Source organism: Corvus cornix, chromosome 10, assembly GCF_000738735.6.
Source record: "Corvus cornix cornix isolate S_Up_H32 chromosome 10, ASM73873v5, whole genome shotgun sequence".
Classification (NCBI taxonomy): domain Eukaryota; kingdom Metazoa; phylum Chordata; class Aves; order Passeriformes; family Corvidae; genus Corvus; species Corvus cornix.
In genome coordinates, this window is record NC_046340.1 from 17612248 (window position 1) to 17632404 (window position 20157).

Consider the following 20157-nt stretch of genomic DNA (forward strand, 5'->3'; position numbering starts at 1 on the left):
AGGTTTTGAAGTGGGTAAAGTTAGTTAAATAAGTATTCAGCAATTGAGGCAAATGTGAATAGCAGGACTGCTCTAAAGATTGGGTTTATCTGCAGTTACAGTGCTGACAGTAACATGTTTCCAACAAGAGAATAGAGTCCCTAAGTGACCACAACTGGATTTTGGTTTTGTTATGAAAAAAGTAAAACTTGCAAAGTCACTGCAGGAAGGAGTGATAGTTTTGCTGACAAAAGGTAAAGACATTTTTTTTTCCAATGTGTTTTGCTGCACATTTGTTCTTGAAGCATCAATTAACTGATCTGTAGGTTTCCAAAGCACAAAAAATAACAGGCAAGCAGTCTGATGTATAACCTTGTACTCACATGACCAAAGTAGGAACTACCAAACATAAAGCTATTACTGCAACTTTTATTTTAAAGGTACTATCCAAAGGTATCCTCATTATAGGATAATTCTGTAACATGCAGTTGTAATTAAGCGAGAATAAATTGATAAAGAGGAGCAAAATTTTTAAGAACAAATAGTTACATATGATTATGAATTAATTTTTAGTTTAAAATTTACCTCAAAACTCACTTGGTGTCATTACCCCCTCTTAGTTTATATTTTTCTTTCTAAAAATGGAGAACTTCTTTCTACTAGAAGTAACTTTGTGGTGGGGGTTCTTAGCTTTCATATCAGAAATTGGAATTAAGTTTCCTGGTGTTTGGCCCAGTGAGACAACAAGCAAAAAGCACCTGTCATTCAGATACCTACTTCTGTTTTACTCAACAGAATGATACAGAAAAATAACATTTGAGGTATAGAAGTTTGCATAGTTAGAAGTTACAAAGATCCTAAGTGTACAGTTAAATGGTCTTTTATAGGATATCTTATATTCTCTGAGCACTCTGCAAACATTAAGAAAGTAATGATTTCTTCCACTGGGATTATTTTTCATGATTATGTGGTGGAGAAGATTTTTTTTTTTTTTTTTTTTTTTACTTTATGTATCTGTGGTGGATCTCTAAAATCCTTTTAATCTTAATACAGCAGTTGTATGTTCTGCACACAAATGCAGGTAACACAGTTGTTTGAGTCTATCATCTGAAATTTTTCCTGTTGCTAAGCCCATTTCTCAGCCAGACACAAGCTCCAGAAGAGGCTGTTTCAGCAGGACTCCAGATCAGCCTCGAGGGGGTTCTGAATTACGTAGGCTCCAAGGCATGCAGTGAGGTAAACCAAGCTCACTTGTGCTGGTGGTGTGCATTGGTCCTGTATGACTGTTTTAGGTCAAACAAATACACGTTTAAACACTGTAGGGCCTTTTTATTGATTATTTCATGCCTACCAGCACTTCAGGACAATGTGGGGTATTTTTCTAAAGAGAACATGCAGCTACAGTGAGAAATTGGAAACTCAGAGGAAATGCCTAAGACAGGTTTGGATTATTTGGAAGTGGTATCACCTGGATATTTCTATTAGAATTATTAGCAGAGAAATAGCTAATTAGATTTTTTTTCCAAGTGCTTTGATAATTTAGGAGAAAAAAATTTACTTGCAATTCATTGGGATTTGTGCTTCTAAATGCTTTTAAAATACAATGTATAAATTGTCATCATTACATTTCACAGGTAGATCTTCCCTGAGATTAGCAGGTAGCACAAAATTCTCAAAATAAATATTTTGAAGATTCACATCACTGAGTCAGTAGTGGGTCATGTCACCTTTCCATGATAAATTTTCACAGCTATGAGAGTTAGAAACAGCTTTTTTTGAAATAAACTCAGCTGAGTTGTCAAATGGCAACAGTGACAGCAAACAATAATCCCCTCAAAAGAGGAACTTTCCTAGACTCTTCAGAACTGGTGAAAATGACTGAGTGGTTTGACACAGGAGCAAATTCTGTGATGGAGAATGTACAATATAGATTCAAGTGACCCAGCCCTCTTAAAAAATGCTACCAGTAGATGCTCACCTAGATTTTTACAGCCCATTGTTTACCTGCACAAAAGTTTCAGATGAGATAATCATGACTTGCATTGAGAGGATAATTTGAAAACAGTCTCTTAATATACACTGAGAAAAGAGTTTTCAAATGCTACAGAAACTGACATAGAGGTGCATTGAAAAGTGAGCTTTAATTTGGGGGACAAAACCAGCAGTATCTTCTTGTTATTTCAGGTTCTGCAGCTGTAGGTTCTGCTCACATGCCCTTATCTAGCTCTAGAAATGGTTCCTGCTGAAAGTGGAGTATCAGTGTCAAAGATGAAACTGAGCAGCAACATGACTATTGGTTTTCCACAGTTTGTATTGCCTACTCTGCTATCATGAAATGGATCTCTTGCCTTACATACAGATTATGTTGAACAGGCTACAGTCACCAGGAAAGCAAGAACAGACTTGAATAAGCACAAGCAGATAATGTTACACAGAATAATGACCATTTCTGTTGTGAGAAGTTCTATCCCACTTTTCTTCTTGGCTTTCCATTTTCAAAAAACTGCGTTACACAGAGTGTCTCTACAGCTCTTCAAAAATTCAGGGCCAGAAGGAAAATGTTTTCTTTTAGTGTAGTAAATTTTGAACAGGTTGCACAACACTGAAATTATCTTGAAAATGGGGAGTGCTACCAAATAGACTTCTGTTGGTTTTTCTGCTTAATATTTAACATTATAAATCAAAAGACTGTGTAGCACAGAGAAATCCTCATTTTCTTTGAAAAGCCATTTGACTTTCTTCTTTAACTGTACTTTGTTCCAGTGTTTGTTTGGGCTGCTAATGAAAAACAATTACATATTGAGTAACATATAAGCAACCTCCTACTTAGGTCTATGAAGAGATTTCCTGCTACTTGCTGTCAGTTCTGCAAGTGATCAAAAGGTTTTTGCAATACATTATGAAGAGACTTTTACTACAAGGTTCTGGCAGGATAACATGATCCCCAGGTATAAAAGAATTTTTTCCATAACACTATAATAGATTGTTGTGTAATCATAGTAATGGAGTTTCTTAGGAAATTTGTCTTTTCCAGTTTCTTCCCTACATAACCTTTCAGCTGGTGGAGAGGTAGTTTCAAAGACATGAGGTCTTCTGTTTCATGAAAATGGGAGTCAGACAGGAGAGAGCCCTTATTACTCACCCTTTCATAAACATGTAATAATTTTTAAGACTCCAGTGACACCAACCACAAGATCTGGTCCATTGGAACTGGAGTTTCCTTAACTTTATTGCTCACAGGACTACTTAATTAATTTTGTAAGGAATCATTGCTGAAGAGTGTTGCGCTATTTTACTAAATTATATTATAATGTTGACTATCCTGTACTTTCTGTGGCATTTGACCACTTTAAAATGAATTTCTAGCCTGATCTCATTTTGATTTGAACATCATAGTCACAAAGTTTGTGAACTGAAATTATTTTAAAACACGAAATGTTCCCAGATGCAATGGGTTTGAGGCGGTCTGAATTGCTGATGGCATTTCTTTCACAGATAACACTGTTTCATAAATCAGCTTGTTTGCATTTAAACATGGGGTTAGTTTATTCAGCCCCACTTTTTGCACCGATTGTTTCCCAAATAATGCAAACAAGCTCAGTAACAATGAATAATTTTTCCATGTCTGTCTAGGAAGCTGAGAGGATTCTAAGAGTTTTTAAAGAATAACTTAAATCCATTTATTTCTTATATCTTCTATTAGTAGCTCCTCCCTGAATTGCCACTGAAGATGACCACAAGCCTTTTCCTTCTTCAGTGGAGACAGTATACCAAACTGTAAGTCTGACTGTCTCATGATCAATAACACAGCAAAGTGATATAACAACTGTCATCTCTGATTAATTTTCACTGAGGCTGTGCGAAGTACTTCAGGTAACGCTGATTCTGATGTAGCTGTCAGTACTGCTACACATCTCCTGAACTCTCTGTACAACAGTGGCATGTCCCTATGTGATGAAAAATAACTTTTATCATTCCTAGCCTTTAAAACAATATTATCAGCTTCCTTCAGCTTATCTGCTAAAGATTTGAAGTCCAGAAAAATAACTTGTAAGATTGGTTAATGTGGGGAGAAAGTGGTCTTCTAGTGCTTTATATAACTTAATCTCTGGATCAGGTCCTCTACCTGATTTGGTGCTCTCAGATTCTTTTTTCACATGCTGAATACTAACTTGGACTCTGACCTCTCTGACAGGAGTTTTCAGAAGGTAATGAATTTTTCTGGTTTGTGTTCTAGTAGCCATTGTAACATGATTTCTCTTTGACTTCTCACCTTATACACTGTAGCCACGTGCCTTTTCTTCTCTGTCCCACTGTGCTTTTGTCTACATTGATACAAAGTACACACTGCTTTTTCTGACACTAGAGCATGTAGTAGACATCCTAGTATAGGAGCTTATTCAACATTTTCGGTGCACCTATGTTATTACACATCTCCAGATTGTTTATTTCAGAGATAAGAAAGCTCTGTTTGCATTTCCTCTCCTTTCAATTCATGAAGTTTTCTCAGCTAATCTTCCCTTCAATACCACCTTATAAATCCCATATAATGACCTGCTTGGTAATGTGCCGTTATGGTAACATATCTGATTTTTGCTGATTTCAGCCTCCAGTGCTAGAAGTAAGTTGAAAAGAAAATTGTTCGGTTCACATTTTCTATGCCTCTGACTAACCAGACATTCTCTTTGTGTTGTGAAGGCAAAAAAAAAGACATGGACCATGGCAGGTGGCCTCTCTTTGTCTGAGTAAGAGAATCCTGTAAGGGACCGAAGTATGGTGTATCATATATTAGTGTGATCAATAAAAGAAACAAATCTTTGGAGAGGGCAGCATTTTTTCAGCCAAGACACCTGTCTGGATAGTATTTTGTGTCAGAAATTGACCTGATGAACAAAATTCCTGACTTTTGCTATCTGAAATATCAACTGGAACATTTAAGGTAAGGTTTAAATTTCCCTCAGTAGTGAGATTTTTAGAAGAAAGCCAGACAAAATTAAAAACTATCAAGGAGGATGTCTTGCTTAATATTAAGAATGTACACCAAACTCTGCCTAAAAAACTTTTTTAACCATTATCAATCTCTTTTCTTAATATTTCCCTTTTATTTGAATTAAAATTGTGTGCCTGGAAGCTGGTCAATAAACTACCAGTGGTACCTCATGCTGATGTTGTCTTACAATTAAAAAAAAAAAAAGTAAGTATTAGCTGGGAGAAAGGTAGGGGTTTTTTCCCCTACATCTGGTAAGGCTATCTGAAACAAGCCAAAGTCTGGACATGTATCACAAATATCAATTTTGAAACTATTGAATCAAGACTGTCTTCAGCTCGTCTGGGGAAATCCTGTGAAAAATGAAAATCCCTTATCAAAAGTTCATAGTATCACCTCATGCTAAAACCCCATGGTGTCTCATATTCTCTGTGCAGTGAAAAAAAAATATTGCATTTTATATATTTCCCATGTAGTAAAACCCAAAATTATCTCATGCATCTACCTGTGCGTTATTGAAAACCATAAAAAATCTTACAGAATTCAAACATAAATTATAGTGATTCCTGTATAATTGATACATCTTTAAAAATACATAGGAAGTCCATTAAGTGGAACGGTTTATGTCTTAGATGTAGTCTTCTCCAACATGTTAGCCTCCTATTTCAGTCAACTTTCTTCTCTCATCTTGCTTACCATGTCACCTCTACAACTGAGATTCTTAGGGTTGCTCTGCATGTTGTTTCCCCACCATTCTTCCACTCTAATGCTTTATGCTGTTGTTATTTCTGAAAAATAAACAAAACACGTGACTGTAATTAAAAAAAACTTCCTCTCCCACTTTCCTTGTGGAGTCTGGTCATTTAATTTTAAACTGTACTCACTGTTGCAGCCACTGCTGCTTGTAGTTTCAACTAGGTTGGCACCACACTCTGAAGAACTTGTCCTTGGAATGGAAACTTTCCTGACCATAAGAAACAAAAAAGAGACAACAGAAAGAGAGAAAAAAAAAATAGAGAGTGAAAAAAGTTATCAGGGAAGAGACAAATTAATGGAATGATGTTTCCATTGAAAAAAGTGACACGGATATTCTCCAATTACTTTCTAATTAATACTCATTGATTTTGAGAAGCATGTATTCGAGGGAGAAGAACAGAGGGCAGTACAGCATTTGGAACTACATGGCTTCTCTCCTGAAGGTAATGTTCCTGTTTGTCTGATTTCTCAGGTCTTTATTTAAACAATTAGTAAATAGCACGTAATTATTTATCAATTCTCTTAGTGTTTGGAAATGATGTGAAATTTTCTGCACTTTGTTGAGGAGAAGCAAATCTTGTAAATGGAGCTGATCACTTGCTGTCTAGTTTCCTTTCTTTTGATAGTAATCAGATACCTGCTCGCTTGAGAAGAGTCATGAGCTATTTTCTGTTCTGTCCAGTTTGTGTCATGTGGTGATATAACACCTCCACAAAGTCTGTTGTCTTGGACAGCTTAAATGGCTTTATTCCTAGACTCTGTTGTTTTGGCTGGCTGAGTTCCTGTTCATCAATATTACACTTACCTTACAGGTAGTTTGGCATTTCAGCATGCACTTACGATGAAATATAGAAATGAATTGCAGATTTATCTTAGTTTTCCCTAGGGTTTGCTCTATTTCTCTGAGCTATATGTGTGGCATTTAGGCTTCTCTATAGCTTTTAAAGAAAAGCTGGCTCGTGGCATCTACTCTCATCAGCTACCTTTCTTCTTCTTCCAGTAACCCTCGTACAATATGTTTCTGGAGGAAGAAGACCAGATGGACCTGGTCTGATAGGTGAATTGCTGGAAGCAAAATATGCCATTTGTTCCTCAGTACCAGTGTAATAGCAGGGATTTTTGTACACTTCCTTTCCTGTTTTGCCCATGTCAGAAGGACAGGCTTTATCAGTACTGTTTGTTGGAGAGGGTGGGGGGGGTGTTTCTAGATGGAGAGCAGCTAGATCTGCATTTGCCCTGCCTCCAGGCACTCTGTGGATTGGAAAAAATAAATCATCAGCTGATAAAAATGTGATGACTCAGCTAAATGTAAAAGGAGAATTATTTCCCCCTGTTCACCCAGAGCTTTCATATGCAGCCCTACTCTTTTATGGATTACTTTCACTGTTAATTATGATTTAGTTTTATAAGCAGAGCAATGAAACCCTTTATCTCCACCCTTGTATGTTGAATGGATTTGTTTCTAGGGAGCATTAAGTGCACTTGCACATGCTTGGTCCCCAAATCTGCCCCAAGCCTGAGCGAAAGAAAACTTGGTAAGGAAGGGAGATACAAGTGATGATACAGAACAAGAGAGTAGAGCATTAAGTTCCTACATTCCAAAAGATTTGATGTATCATTTTAGGCATTCAGTTTCCTTGTCCTGAACTTCGATTAGTATCTCCTCTTCTGCACCCCTCCAGATTACATTACTGTTTATACTAAAACCCCACTAGAACCCTCTGCTGAAAGACCCATGGAGAGGCTTGCTAACACAGGGAAAAGACTTCCTGCTTTCTGATTGTGGATCAAATGTCTTTGTTAATAAAGTGGAATAGTGGAAACTTTAGCACAGTATGTCTCTTAACATTTTAAACTTAATATATCCTGTCAGGAGGCCAAGTCAAAGATGATGCAACCTCTCAGCTAACCCTTGTAAGCTCTAGTTCCACCCTCTTCTAAGATAGAGGTGATACATCAAGTTTGAGAAAAAAAGTCTAGATTAATGACAGCTCTTAGCAATAATCCTCATTCACTCAGCTGAAAAGAGGGGAGTAGATTAAAGTATCCACTTGAGACTCCTCACATGTTGGTCGCTTCAGCCAAGAGATAAGGACTTACAGATGTAAAGTGTTTCATTTATTGATGAGTTCTCTAGCAGATGATCATCCTACATCAGCCTCTGGAGTGTAAAGGTAAGACAAGATAATTTTTAGCCAGTTAGATTTTTTTATCTGTACTAAAGAAGTTGATAATGGTTTTATGAGATTTCCCAAGTTAGTCTGGTATATAAGACAGGGTTCAAGGGCAACTATGTTATGAGTTGTTGCCCTTCTTATTTTGCTAATAAAGAGGCACTACTACTTGTTCTGCCAGTTAGGTAAAGCTTGAGTAAAGAGAAGTTGAGGTTCCAGCTAATAAAAGAACTTGCACAGACCTGTCATTGCTGTCACTCTAAGCTTCTGTACTTGGACCATAAAACTCAACAGATTGTCTCCAGCTTTCCCCTAATTTTACTGTATGTGAGAGAAAAGGGATCTTCTAACACATTACTCTCTGAAGACTTTTTTTTCCTTTTCTCAGAGAAAATTTTATTTCTAAAGAAATACTGTCTGTATCTCTATGAGACTTGAATGATTTTCTTCTTAAGTTAGTTAAAGCTGTATTTTGTTCTAATAACTTTATAATAATTTGCAAGTATTTTTAGCAAACAGCCGCTGTGGCATTCCATGACTAAGCAGGATTAATTTAACTAAAATTGCTAATGTGGGGGGTATCCTTTACAACAAGGGGGTTTTTTATACCAAGTGTTTTATCAAATGCTCTCTATCTCTTCTAAATACATTCAGCTGTGGGAGAAGCTGGCATTCATTGGGTTTCCATGACAGCAGCTGAGGTAAAACTAGACCAGCTATTCCAAAGGTCGCTCATTGAAAGGCACAGATCAGAAAGGTTGATTTGGCAATGTGACCATGGGAGCACAAAGAACAGAATTGCAAGAACCTTTGGTTATCATAACCAAGGAGAAATGCAGTATAGGAGAAAAGAAAGAGGCTGCAAGTCTGTGATGGCAAAGAATTACAGGGGGTATTAGTTGCCTTATACAGGCATAGACATGCATAAACACATGTTAATGGTATAAGACAAAATGAGTTCTTACAAAAAGTGCTGTACTCTAAAATTAAAGAGGGGACATAGGAAGTTGACTTGCATTGCAGATGAAAATGATAAGTTTGTTTGGATTTGGTGTTAAGTGTGGTGATATATGTACAGCATCAAATAGTTGCCTCAATCCCAGTAACTGCTTATGTGTTTTCATTCCAAGTCCTAATATGTCTAAAATGCTACTAAAACCAACCCTGCAGCACTTGCTGTCTAGCACTGACATTTTTCCTTCTACTCAAACATGGATCATCCTGGACAAATTAGTTAGCTCTCTGATTTGTCCTAAATGCTAGTAAACATCTGCCTGGAAGTATTCTTCAATTTCATTCTTTCCTTAGTTTTCTTTTTTAGACCAAGAGTGGTAGAGGAATTAGGAGCTAATGGCACCAATTGCTTTGATTGCCAGTTCAGTAGGAACAGTTTCTGATCCCTAAGCACTTTGTTAATTTCCTTCTACTTCTCAGTCTTTGGACAACATAAGGTAGACTAATGTTTTAAAATGTTAGCACTAACTCTAGATAGACTGTAAAATCTCAGATATGGGTGTACTATGTGTATTTTTTACAAAGCAACTGTAAGTAATAGCTTAGAAATGACACCGAGAAAACTTCAAGCTAGGAAGTAAATATTACAAGCAACAAGTTGAGACATCCACGTTCGTTATGTTGAATAACCATACAACCTTATGGATAATTCATTACATACTTTTACATTCAAATAATTAGTACATGATTACCAGAAGAAATTTCTACTTGATTGAATAGCTTCAGCCTTATGAATCACTTTTACCTGCAAAGGAAGTAGAATGCTCCAATTACAAGAACTCCTAGAAGAAGAAGGGAAGCCAAGAAAGCTGCGAACAGGTCACCTTTTGTTTGGGACTTGATGCTGGGCAGTAAAACTTCCTCACAACGAGCTCCTGTGTAATTCTCAATACACCTGGGAAACCAAGTTGTATTTGGATTAGATGGTAGCTTGTCATCTATGATGAAAAGCACAAAGGCTTCTTCTGGATAGAAAACATGACACAGTTATGACACAACTCAAAGGTTATATTTGCTTCATAGCAAGTTTCCTTACAGAATTTCCTCTCACCTCATATTTGTGGAACAAAGGGAATTAGGCATGCTGGGCATCAAGTTTACATTCTGGTCCATACTGCTTTTCTATATTAAGTTTAGTATATTCATCACTGACAGAATTAATAAATTAAGCCTACTTCTTTAGTGTTAACTGTGTCATCCCACTGGTTCTCACACAGTAATCATGCTTTCTTTTCCCCATTTCGGGTAACTTTCTGGCTTCCTTTGTTGAAGATAGTACTGTCAGCTAAAGAGATCAAGGAAATGGGAATTCATTGAGACACAGTACAGCTCAAATTGTGGAAGTAGTTTATGCAGTGTAACAATTCATGCCAGGACATGTTACAGGCTTGGTGAACAACCCTGTCTTGGAGAGACCTAGGTAAAAGTCTTCTCTATTATGCTTATTTTATGCACTGAGCTTCTGAAAACTTCCTCCGAAGAAAGGATTAAAATGAATATGGTATTTTACCATGGTTAAATGGTATGATATTTTATTAAAAATAAATAAAATTAATGGTTTAGTAATTCATATTCAGTCAAAAATAGGTAGGTTGAAGCTAAACTATTCTTCATTTGTTATGTATTTTGCACTTATTCTGCTAAGTTTTCTTAAGGAATTGATTTCATTACAGAAAATGGAAAGCACTTCTTTTAATATCTACATTCTGCATGTATTTTTTATGTATGTAAATTTGCTTCTCTCTATTTGTATTACTAAAGATCTTGCTCCTTCTTGCTATTTCTGGCACTGAAGTCATAATAATCTGTGACATAAGCAATTTCAGGCTCCAGCTGAGAAAAATGGGCTAAACTCTGCAACATACTTGAAGTTCTCAACTGCCATTGGCAGCTGCAAGGTATAATTTCAGATGAGAGATAAGAAGGTGGAGTGGGGAGGAACTGCCAGGAGAAGAATGTTTAGCATATCTAAGACCAAAGGATCCCTGTGAGTTTTCTGCCACGATGCCTGATGTTACTCCCACTACAGTTTCTGTAGGTTATGGACCAGTATTTCAGTACTGCTAGCCTAAACCACTGCACAAACAGTTACTACCCTTTTATTTTAATTCTTTATCTTTGGAAATACAAAGGAAGATTTAGATGCTAAAAAAAGACATCTAATTATCATCATATATTAAAGCTACGCAACTGATCAAGTAGACACCATTTACTAAGGACAATCTGAGACTTTTCAAAGTCATGATGTTTCACTGCTGGGAGAAGCAAGGGTAGGCAGACTGCTCTGATTGCTTGAGATAATGTTCCAGATATTTATTTTAAGTGTAGTGGCTTTTCAGTGGCCTATTTCTGAAATACTGTAGAATACTTTAAGAATAGAAGTGTAGTTTGAGTGGGGTATTGTTCTCTAGCAAGTGAGAGAGAAATGCTTTGGAGAGCTGAATAGAGTAACAGGGACAGAAAATGGAATAAGAAATTCATAGGAGTATTCTTGAATAGCAATGAAAACTGGAGAATAATGCAAGACTAAAATGATACAGGAAGAAAAAAAAAAGGTTTTGGCATCAAATTAAGGCTCATGGAAAAGTTCTAAAGAATGAGTATAAAGGGAATAAGTCAGTACCCTAAAGAGCAAAATGAAGCAGGAGGAAGAAAAGACAGTTGTAGCTGCAGAGAGTTGCATACAGGATCAGGTAAAGGATGGGGGTTACTGAACTGTTGTGATACAGTAGAGTGAGTTGGTGTGAACAGTGCATGGAAGCTGTATTCATGTTCTGCAAAAGAGTGTAGGAAAAAATTGGGAATGTGTTGACAGCATAGCAAAAAGGTCACTAAGATTGTAGCACTTCTTACTAAACAGAAAACAGAACCAAATGCTTAAGGTAGTCACAAGTCTTTAAGAGGGAAAAGAGCTTGAAGGCCTAAGATGATGAGGGGAAAACTACAGTGATATGAATCCAAGGTTATAGCAAAGAGAAAAAACCCTATACTAAAAGAGCACATGCCAAACTTAAAACACCCTGGATGCTGAACCTATTAATTCTGCCTGGTTGTAACAAAAACAAGTTGTAGAAACATGACTAGCTAGTTTGATAGTATCTGTTTAACTGTGAGCAATGCATTAGGGATTGCAAAACTACTCATCCACTTTCTCTAGGCTGACCTGTTGACACACTTGCTGAAAGTGATTCCATGCTATGTAGAAAATGCTGTCATATAAAATTATGTAGGTTTTCATAGAAACAGGAAAATTAGGATGAGGTATCTCTGGGTTACATTTAAATAATAAAATTATAGCTAATGAGACCAAGCTGTGCTACAGTTAGGGTGTTTCTGAAAATCCAGATGTTCAAATACTGGTTTGAACAGGCTTTTATGAAGTCACTTTTCCTGATATACAAATAGGTAAAGGCCTATGTTAAAGATAGAAGCAACTGATGCTTTAAGACAACCAGGAAAGGTTTCTTCTGCAAGTCCTTTGCTAAAATAGGTGAGAAAGAAACTAAGCAGACTTCAGTAATTACCATTAGTGGAATTCACTCAGAAGACCTGCTTATCCTGTTGCACTAACCAAGCTCTAATAATTTCAGTGGAGTTACATATGCAGTGACTGCAAGCAAGACAGAAACATAGTCTCTAACAAGCATGTGGGCTGTGAACATAATCCAGAATGATGGTGTCTATATAGTGTCTCCTAGAGGCAGTCAGTCTTACTGTACACAGCCTTAGAAGCCAGTAGCAACTCATAGTTTATCTTGTTTATAACAGATGCCTAAAAGTAGAGCACAAGTTAAGAGCAGTTGTTGACACGGCAGGCACCGTGCAGCTGCACTTGAATGAATTGGGGCAAAACCCAGAGGAGTCTGGTGCAGGCTGTAGTAAGGGAGAGTTACACTTACTGAATTTGTGTTCACTGGGACAGGTGTTGGTGTTGCACATCACCTGCATGCTGTTAATCTGCTGTTTCTGCATGTCCTGGGTGCTGCCTTTAAATGGTTCTACTATGCAGCATTCCAAAGTCGATTTTTAAAATGGACAAAAGGTCTTTCCCCCTCTAGAATTTCTAATTCAATCGGAGTTGAAAGACAGCAGTCTTCAATGTTTGAGGAAAATCTGTGACTAAAACCTTCCACTTTCAGATAGCATCCAGATTTCTGCTTTCCTAGATGCCTGCACACATGTGCACACACCCCCACACCTCTTGTCAGATGACACGAGCCAGCCTTAACTGTTGTATACAAAAGTACTATAGAAGCTCCAGACAAAACACCAGCATATGGAAAGAAATCCATAGAATCTTTCAGCTTAGGGTATTAATCATGTCAGCATCAATGTAAGGTGGAAGAAAATAGAGTGCATTGGATAAGATGTCAGGAGATGACCAGCAGGTCTGAAATTACATTGATCCTTTACAATCTGATTAGTAACTAAACCATAAAGCATAACAGCCTTGCAGTAACACAGGTGTTACTGCTGTCTCCTTTGAGATGCTGCTTGTGGGACAGTGGAAATGATCCTATAGCACTGTGATTTAGTAAGAAGGTAAAGTTTCTTCCTTTGCCAGACTTTAAGGTGGACATCATAAGGAAGTATCTGACAGACTGTAAAAGCAGGAAGTAGAATTTGAGTCAAATATGCACACAGATTCTCACTGTTTTGCATTATACTATCAGGGTGTTGACTTTAGTTTTCATTTTGTCTTCCCTTAGTTAGGAAAATCCTGGATACTTCTTGGTATGAAAACTACTTGCATGTAAATACAAAGCTCTGAGCAGAAAAAGCTGAGAAATTATCTGCTTGTCAATGCAATTCAGATCACATGGCTGATAACGTCAAAATCAGCTCCAAGAACATCTAGTAAGTATGAAAAAGAATTTAAAGCCAAAGTGAATAAGCAATGGCAAAGTTAACTGGACACCTAAGCAGCTTTTTAAAAAGTTTTGCATTTAGAGGAGTTTCAAAACTGTTACTCTCTATACACAGAGAATAAAATAAAATGTTCCCACTGGAGAGAAGTTGAAAGAATGGGTTATTCTTCCCTAAAAGTCCCTTAGCTATGTGTTTATATGGCAAGCTTTTCCATATCTGGCAGTTATATTAATTCTGATTACTGATAGTTTTCAAACACATAAGATAGTGTTGCATTTTATATTTTATGTCCCATTAAAAATAAATCTTAATTAATGATTCTTTTTATCTATATTTTTGGTGTGTATTCTAACTTCTGTTGCTATCTTTCAAGCTAAAAATGACTTTAAAAATACTAATTGGACAGTTTGTTTTCAGAAGAGCCTGAGGTACATGAAAGTGTATTTTTGGAGGCAGAGAAAGAAGAAAAACCCAAATGAGTGGGAAGCCCTTTCCTGGTAACTTGCTGGGTGCATATTCTGAAGGCTGACAGCACAGCAAGTGTATGACTTGTGGGGATATCTGAAATGGGGAATGAAGGGCCCATCACAGAGAGCCAGGCAAGGAGGGAATATACACATAGTGGTAGAAGGAATTTGCATGGGATTTACTGGATTAGCATAGGAAAGGTGGAGGAGAGATTCTGTTAGGATAGAAGCAAAGGAGGGGAAAATCAGAGATACCCTTGAAAAGACAGACAGGAATTCCAGGGAGGAATTTGCAAGGCTTGCCTGTGTCTCTTGCAGTACTTAGCCCTCTGCAGAGTATGATCCCTTTCCCAAAAGGAGAGCATTCACTGGTAATTTTTGTGTGTACTGCCCTCCGAAGAAGAGCTCTGTGTGTGTTGTCTTATACCATCTGTATTTTGCTTGAAATACACAAAGAATGCCCTCAGAAGTCTGCCAAGTGTAAGAAAAAATGGGAGTGCCAGAGCTTCCCCTCAGAAACCAAAATCTTCACTTAAATTCTGCAGTGTGTTAATGATTATGGGACAGCTGTGCATCAAGTGCTGAGGCAAACACCTTTCAGCCTTGTGTTTCATGATACACCTGAGACAGCTGCTTTTCCATCCTTCTCTGTCCTGCTGCCTGTTTATTTAGTTCATTTGAGTGTTCCTGGGTTTGAAGCTCATCTGGTTTATGGTGACAGGTGTGCCTTTTGCTGTTGAGAACATTAACTCATTGTTAGAAAAGCAATGAGGGAAGATGGCAGCTGAGCAACCTCATGTTTTAACACACATCAGCTGTATTTAAAATCTGCTACTGTTGCACATTGGGGGAGGTCAACTAATGTTTTGTTTATATTAAATCTCCACCTTGTATATATCTGTTTCTGAATGATAAAAATAACTGGAATCCCGAAGGTAAACAGCAGCTATTAATTTGTTATCATGCTAAAAAACATAGTTCTAAAGAATGATGGATTTTTCTTAGTCACGTGGTGAAATTACTTCCAGTGATGTTGCATAGGGTAATCTGGACTAACCCTGCTTAGCTCAACACATTTGTGTAACTAAGTACCATGTCAAGGCAAATGTGTTCTAAGGTATTTTTACAGTTTGCTAGTCTGTTCTTTCTCCATCTCCTCCTTTTAATTAACAATCATTCAGCCCTTGATTCTAAAAGTGATTTGAGTTTTCTTTCAGTGGGAGATGATCAATTGAGAATACTGGGGAGCTTTGGGTGGGATTTGGCAGAAACCTTCATCAAAGAAACTGCGCAACTGTGTGATGATGCCAGTCATGAGGTTCCAAAGCACCAAATATTTTCTGAATTCTGCTGAATAGTGATGCATTTTTTCTGTTGTTTCTATTCACATCACTGCTGATTACGAAGATATCTGTGTGTAAACAAAACCTTTCTCATCTATAATTAGCCTTCTCTGACTGATTAAGGAACATGCTTAGAATGAGGATGTGCTTAAATAGAATGCTGCTATTTAAACCCATCTAACTTCATAATCAACCACTAGATACAAAAAAAAATAGTTGATCATTTAAATGCAACAAGATTGCCTGAGTACACCAGAAATGCTCTTAAGATGTTACTTTTCTGCTTCAGCAGATTATAAAATCCTATAGTACCTGAATTGAAAATTACTTCATTTGGAGCTGTTAAAGTGGAAATTATCTATGCTGACTAGTTTGTGCTCCTGAAGAATGAATTGTTCTGAGTATTTGTTACTTCATATTTATAGTTATTGCATCAAATACATCTATCTTCCTTGTTACACAGTCCAGCAGTAGTTGAGAGGGTGCTTTGAAATTGTGTAACTGCTGTTATTTAGTTTAACCATTCATTTTTCATTTATGTACAATAATACAGGATTCCTTCTAGAAAAAACCAACATGTATTTCAAAATGTTATACTTTTTGTGTAGTATTCATTTTATATTGCATAAGCTTGCAAGGTTTAGGAGTTAGAATAAATCATCATCATACAGCACTTCAGAGCTTTAATCTCACTTCTGGATCTGATTCATTGTGACACTGAACAATGACAGTGATATGCTGCGTATATTTTCCAATGAGCATTTACCACAAAATTGCCTCTTTTCTCCCTGTCTAACTAAATGAGTTTACATGCTTGAATTTTAAGTTGAACTGTCCCAAAAAAAAGCAAGTAATATTTTAATTAGGCATCTGGGGAAATATGTTGTTTCCTTCTTCAACTGTTTTATCCAGTTATCATGAGTTGTAGCTCAAGATAGAAGAGGGAACAGAAGTTGCCACAGGAGATAAAAAAGGTAATATCCTTAAGTGTATGTAATATTTGTCTGAATGCCTATTTTTTTGTTAAGCAAACCCATTGTATCAACCATAATTTATTTTGATGAATGATAACTCAGAATTAGTAAATGCAGGGCCATGAAAAATAGAGTTTTATTTTGCATCTTATGTCTTGGTAAATCAAAGAATAAAAAGATAGGGCAGTATTTATGCAAGATATGTATCCTCATGTGAAACCAGGAAGTGCTTCCTTTCCAGTTTGCTACATGGGCTTCAAAAGGAAGAACGGTTCTGTTACAGAGTGGTGTAAGAAGTACCTGTATTTGCTGCCTTGATGTTTCTTTATCAAGTAGTCTTTGGCTGTTACTATGAAGCTGCCCTTTGAGTATTTCAGCAAGATTCGAAGAACACAGTAAGTCTTGAATTACATTCTTTTTTCCCCCTTAATAGATTATATTATTTTTTGTGTCTCTGCATTTTGTTTGGGTTAGTCCATTTTATGTTACAAAAATTTTTGCAATATAATTAATTTGTAAGAAAAACTGGGAATGTACTTTGCCTTTCTGAATGCCTTTCCCACAGTCTATATTCGATGAGGCAAAGGGTATTTTGTTCTTTCTGTATTCTAATGAGGAAATGTGGCTCAAAATATAATCCTGAATGCATATGTAACTGAATACTGTTGCACCTGCCAAGCAAGTATACACCAAGTATGCATACGTTTTTCTCATATTGTCATGTCTCTGTAAGCAAGGTGAGCAATAGCTAATTGGCATTTTCTTTTAGATAATGCTTTAGCAGTGATTTCTTAAAGAAACAAAATGGAAAAATAATCTTTAGACAGCTACTGTCCAATACTTAAACACACAAACTTTAGTTTCACTGACCTGCAGAATGGACTGGATACAGTAGGAATCATATAACAAATCCCTCCATTTAGACAAAAAGATCCATAACTGGTGCCACAGAGTTCTTCATGATCTTAAAAGTAAGACCAAAACAAACGCTGAGAAAAATAGAGACTTCAAACCCAAAAACCACAAACCACCACACAAAAAAACCCACCCTATGAACAAAAAAGGTATAGTCTTTCCTTCCAGGCCAGCAACACAGAGCACTATTTTCCAGAACTGTTTCATGTAACAATATGCAGAAAAGATCACCAATTTATCACCATATTTGACATGAAACACCTAAATTAGATGAATAAATCAAACTTTCTCTTGCAGTGAGAGGCACTTTTGAATTTTCCATCACTTCCTTTGCCTTTCATGACCACTCACCATAGGGAGTACAGTGATTCACATGACCTATGTGAAGTCTGGTTTGTCCTGTTCCAGTAGCACGAACTATCTTTAGCTTAACTAGCTCCTGCAGGAGAGTCAGTCAGTACAGATGCACCCAGAATAGTCTCAGGTGTGGGCCAAGACATTCTGAGACTGGTCTGGGCTGCATTAAAGCTGAATTACAGCGCTCTGGGACACCACCAGGTTTTCCCACCCCAATTCTCAATGGCCAAACCAGGAGACAGCCTGCAAGCAGTGACTTATGTAGAGGATTGCTGGCTACAATATAATTTCCACAGATCTCAAAAAGGCTTTTTCCTAACTCAGTAGGCTTCTTAGATGAATTGTTAATGTGTTAAGCATAATTAGGCATTCTAATAACACCCCAAATACAGGACACTAATGTTGGCACTTGTAGCAGCACTTTGTCCATTTTGTGCTTAAAAAAGCAAATCTAACTGTACCACTTCACTCTTTCTGAAAGCAGTCTAAATTTGGAAGTTGGGCTGAATAGATTTATGACAGATTTAATGCATCAGTAACTCATTTCATATATATGCATCTATATTTTTATATATTTCTTCATTCCTATGAAACCCCAGTATCTCAATCAAAACAAAAATAGAGCAGTCTTCTGACATCACAAGGGTGAGAATCATGTGTTACCTCACACTTTAGGTGTTATTGCTGTAATTTCTCCCAGAAGTTCTGAAAACAAGAATTCTGCTGTGTCACTATTTATGTATAGAAGACATGTATAGAATACATAACATAGAGTTAAGAGGACTCAAGATTTTAGTTTTCTTATTTGTCCTTCAAGAAAAAGAGTTAAGATTCCCCTTTACTCCTGCAGAAAAAAAAAAAGTAAGAAGTGTGGCTGTAAGACATTCTACCCTAGAGAGACCTTCTACAGCTTTGTATCTAAAATAGGCCTGGCTTTTCTAAGAGTGGCAGAAATGCTCAGCTACTTCTACCTCTCTGCAACAAAACCATTGTGCATCCTGCTCTCCTCTAGGCCAGCTCTAGCAATTCCACTTCCCCTTTTTTTCCTACATTCTTCCATTTCTATGACAGCATACTGATGTAGGAGTGTGAGGAAAGCCCTTACATTATTTTAAGATGAAGACAGTTATACCCCGCGGCCCAAGAGGCATTCAGTTTCATGTTCCTTTTATCAAAGTGCCAGCATCCAAATGGTAACTGGAACTTCTTGCCTGTGTGCAGATAAATTAGGAAGCTGGAGGAGAGGAGAAGGACTGGAAAGATTGCTCATGTTTGACCTTGTTGCACAGAAATGTGTGTTCTGTCCTACCTTGTTAGAAGTTAAATGGAAATTTACTTTAACTCGGAAGCTTTCTGTGCTTGTCTACTGCAAGTTCACAATTAAAAGACTTTAAATTATTTTGTATGGGTAACTGTACCACTGCAATAGGAATAAAATGGGAACAGGAGAAAAACAAGGAGATTTTTAAACAAGAACTACAACTTATTTGATTTTACTCTATTCAAATGTAACAGTGGACCTCCTGTGAGAGAGTAATTCAGTGGAAGGCTACATCCTTCCTTAAATGAAGAGCGGGCACTGAACACATCAACAGTGTATCAGAATATCTATACAATTTAAAGAATCAACTGAGAAAAACAAAACTCTCAACTTTGACCTGCTCTCAACTCTGTTAAGTGTCTGAGAGAGTTAATTGTTGAAATTCTACCAGATGGAAAAGTAAGATGATAGAATGTAGGCCTGGCAGAAAAATCCTTTTGAACAGCTCGTGGAAAGGTCTCAAAGAAACTCTCATGAGAATTAATGAGAATTTGCTAACCTCCTTAAAATCCTTCCTTATGGTTCTTTTTCTTCATCTTTATGCAGAAGTAGACCTGTACCACACTGGCATTCTGGCAGAGTACTGAAGAAAGCTAAATGCCTCGAGTCATTGAGGCTTTGGGACATTTGAGAGAATGAACACTGTTAAGGTGTGATCTTTGTATCAAGGACCAGCTCTGCAGCCCAACCAGACATTTCTGTTCTGGCAAAATACCTCAGGCACTTTCTCTTAGGTCTATTAGAGAAAAGTGAGAGAGGTGGAGAGAGAGAACAAAAGTGCCTAGGAAGCCTTTGAAACCTTTTTGATTGTAATTACAGACAATTTTTCTATAGGCTATTTCTTTCTAGAGATAGACTTTTCTTCCAATACTAAGGGAAAAATGGTAACCTTAATTTTAGCAGTAATGAGAAACTTGAAGAAACCTCTATGTCCATCTAGATCAGGTGCCCCTTTTTCCATCCAGTTGTGCTTTTCATTAGTTCTATTTTGTGTATTAATA

General features: G+C 37.0%; 1 protein-coding gene across 6 annotated transcripts in view; it reads right to left on the reverse strand.

Annotated features, from left to right (window-relative positions):
• Nucleotides 1–388: 388 nt before the first annotated feature.
• Nucleotides 389–20157, reverse strand: part of NRG4 (neuregulin 4) — a 51075-nt gene continuing 31306 nt past the window's right edge. For all 6 annotated transcript variants that reach the window (XM_019293551.2, XM_019293550.2, XM_039557833.1 and 3 more), the window contains 4 exons: nt 17434–17527; nt 9656–9805; nt 5851–5930; nt 389–5754 (listed from right to left, as the gene is read on the reverse strand). In XM_019293551.2, coding sequence (XP_019149096.1) covers nt 5738–5754; nt 5851–5930; nt 9656–9805; nt 17434–17527 — 341 coding nt within the window. In that variant the 3' untranslated portion in view covers nt 389–5737. The remainder of the gene's footprint in view (nt 5755–5850; nt 5931–9655; nt 9806–17433; nt 17528–20157) is intronic.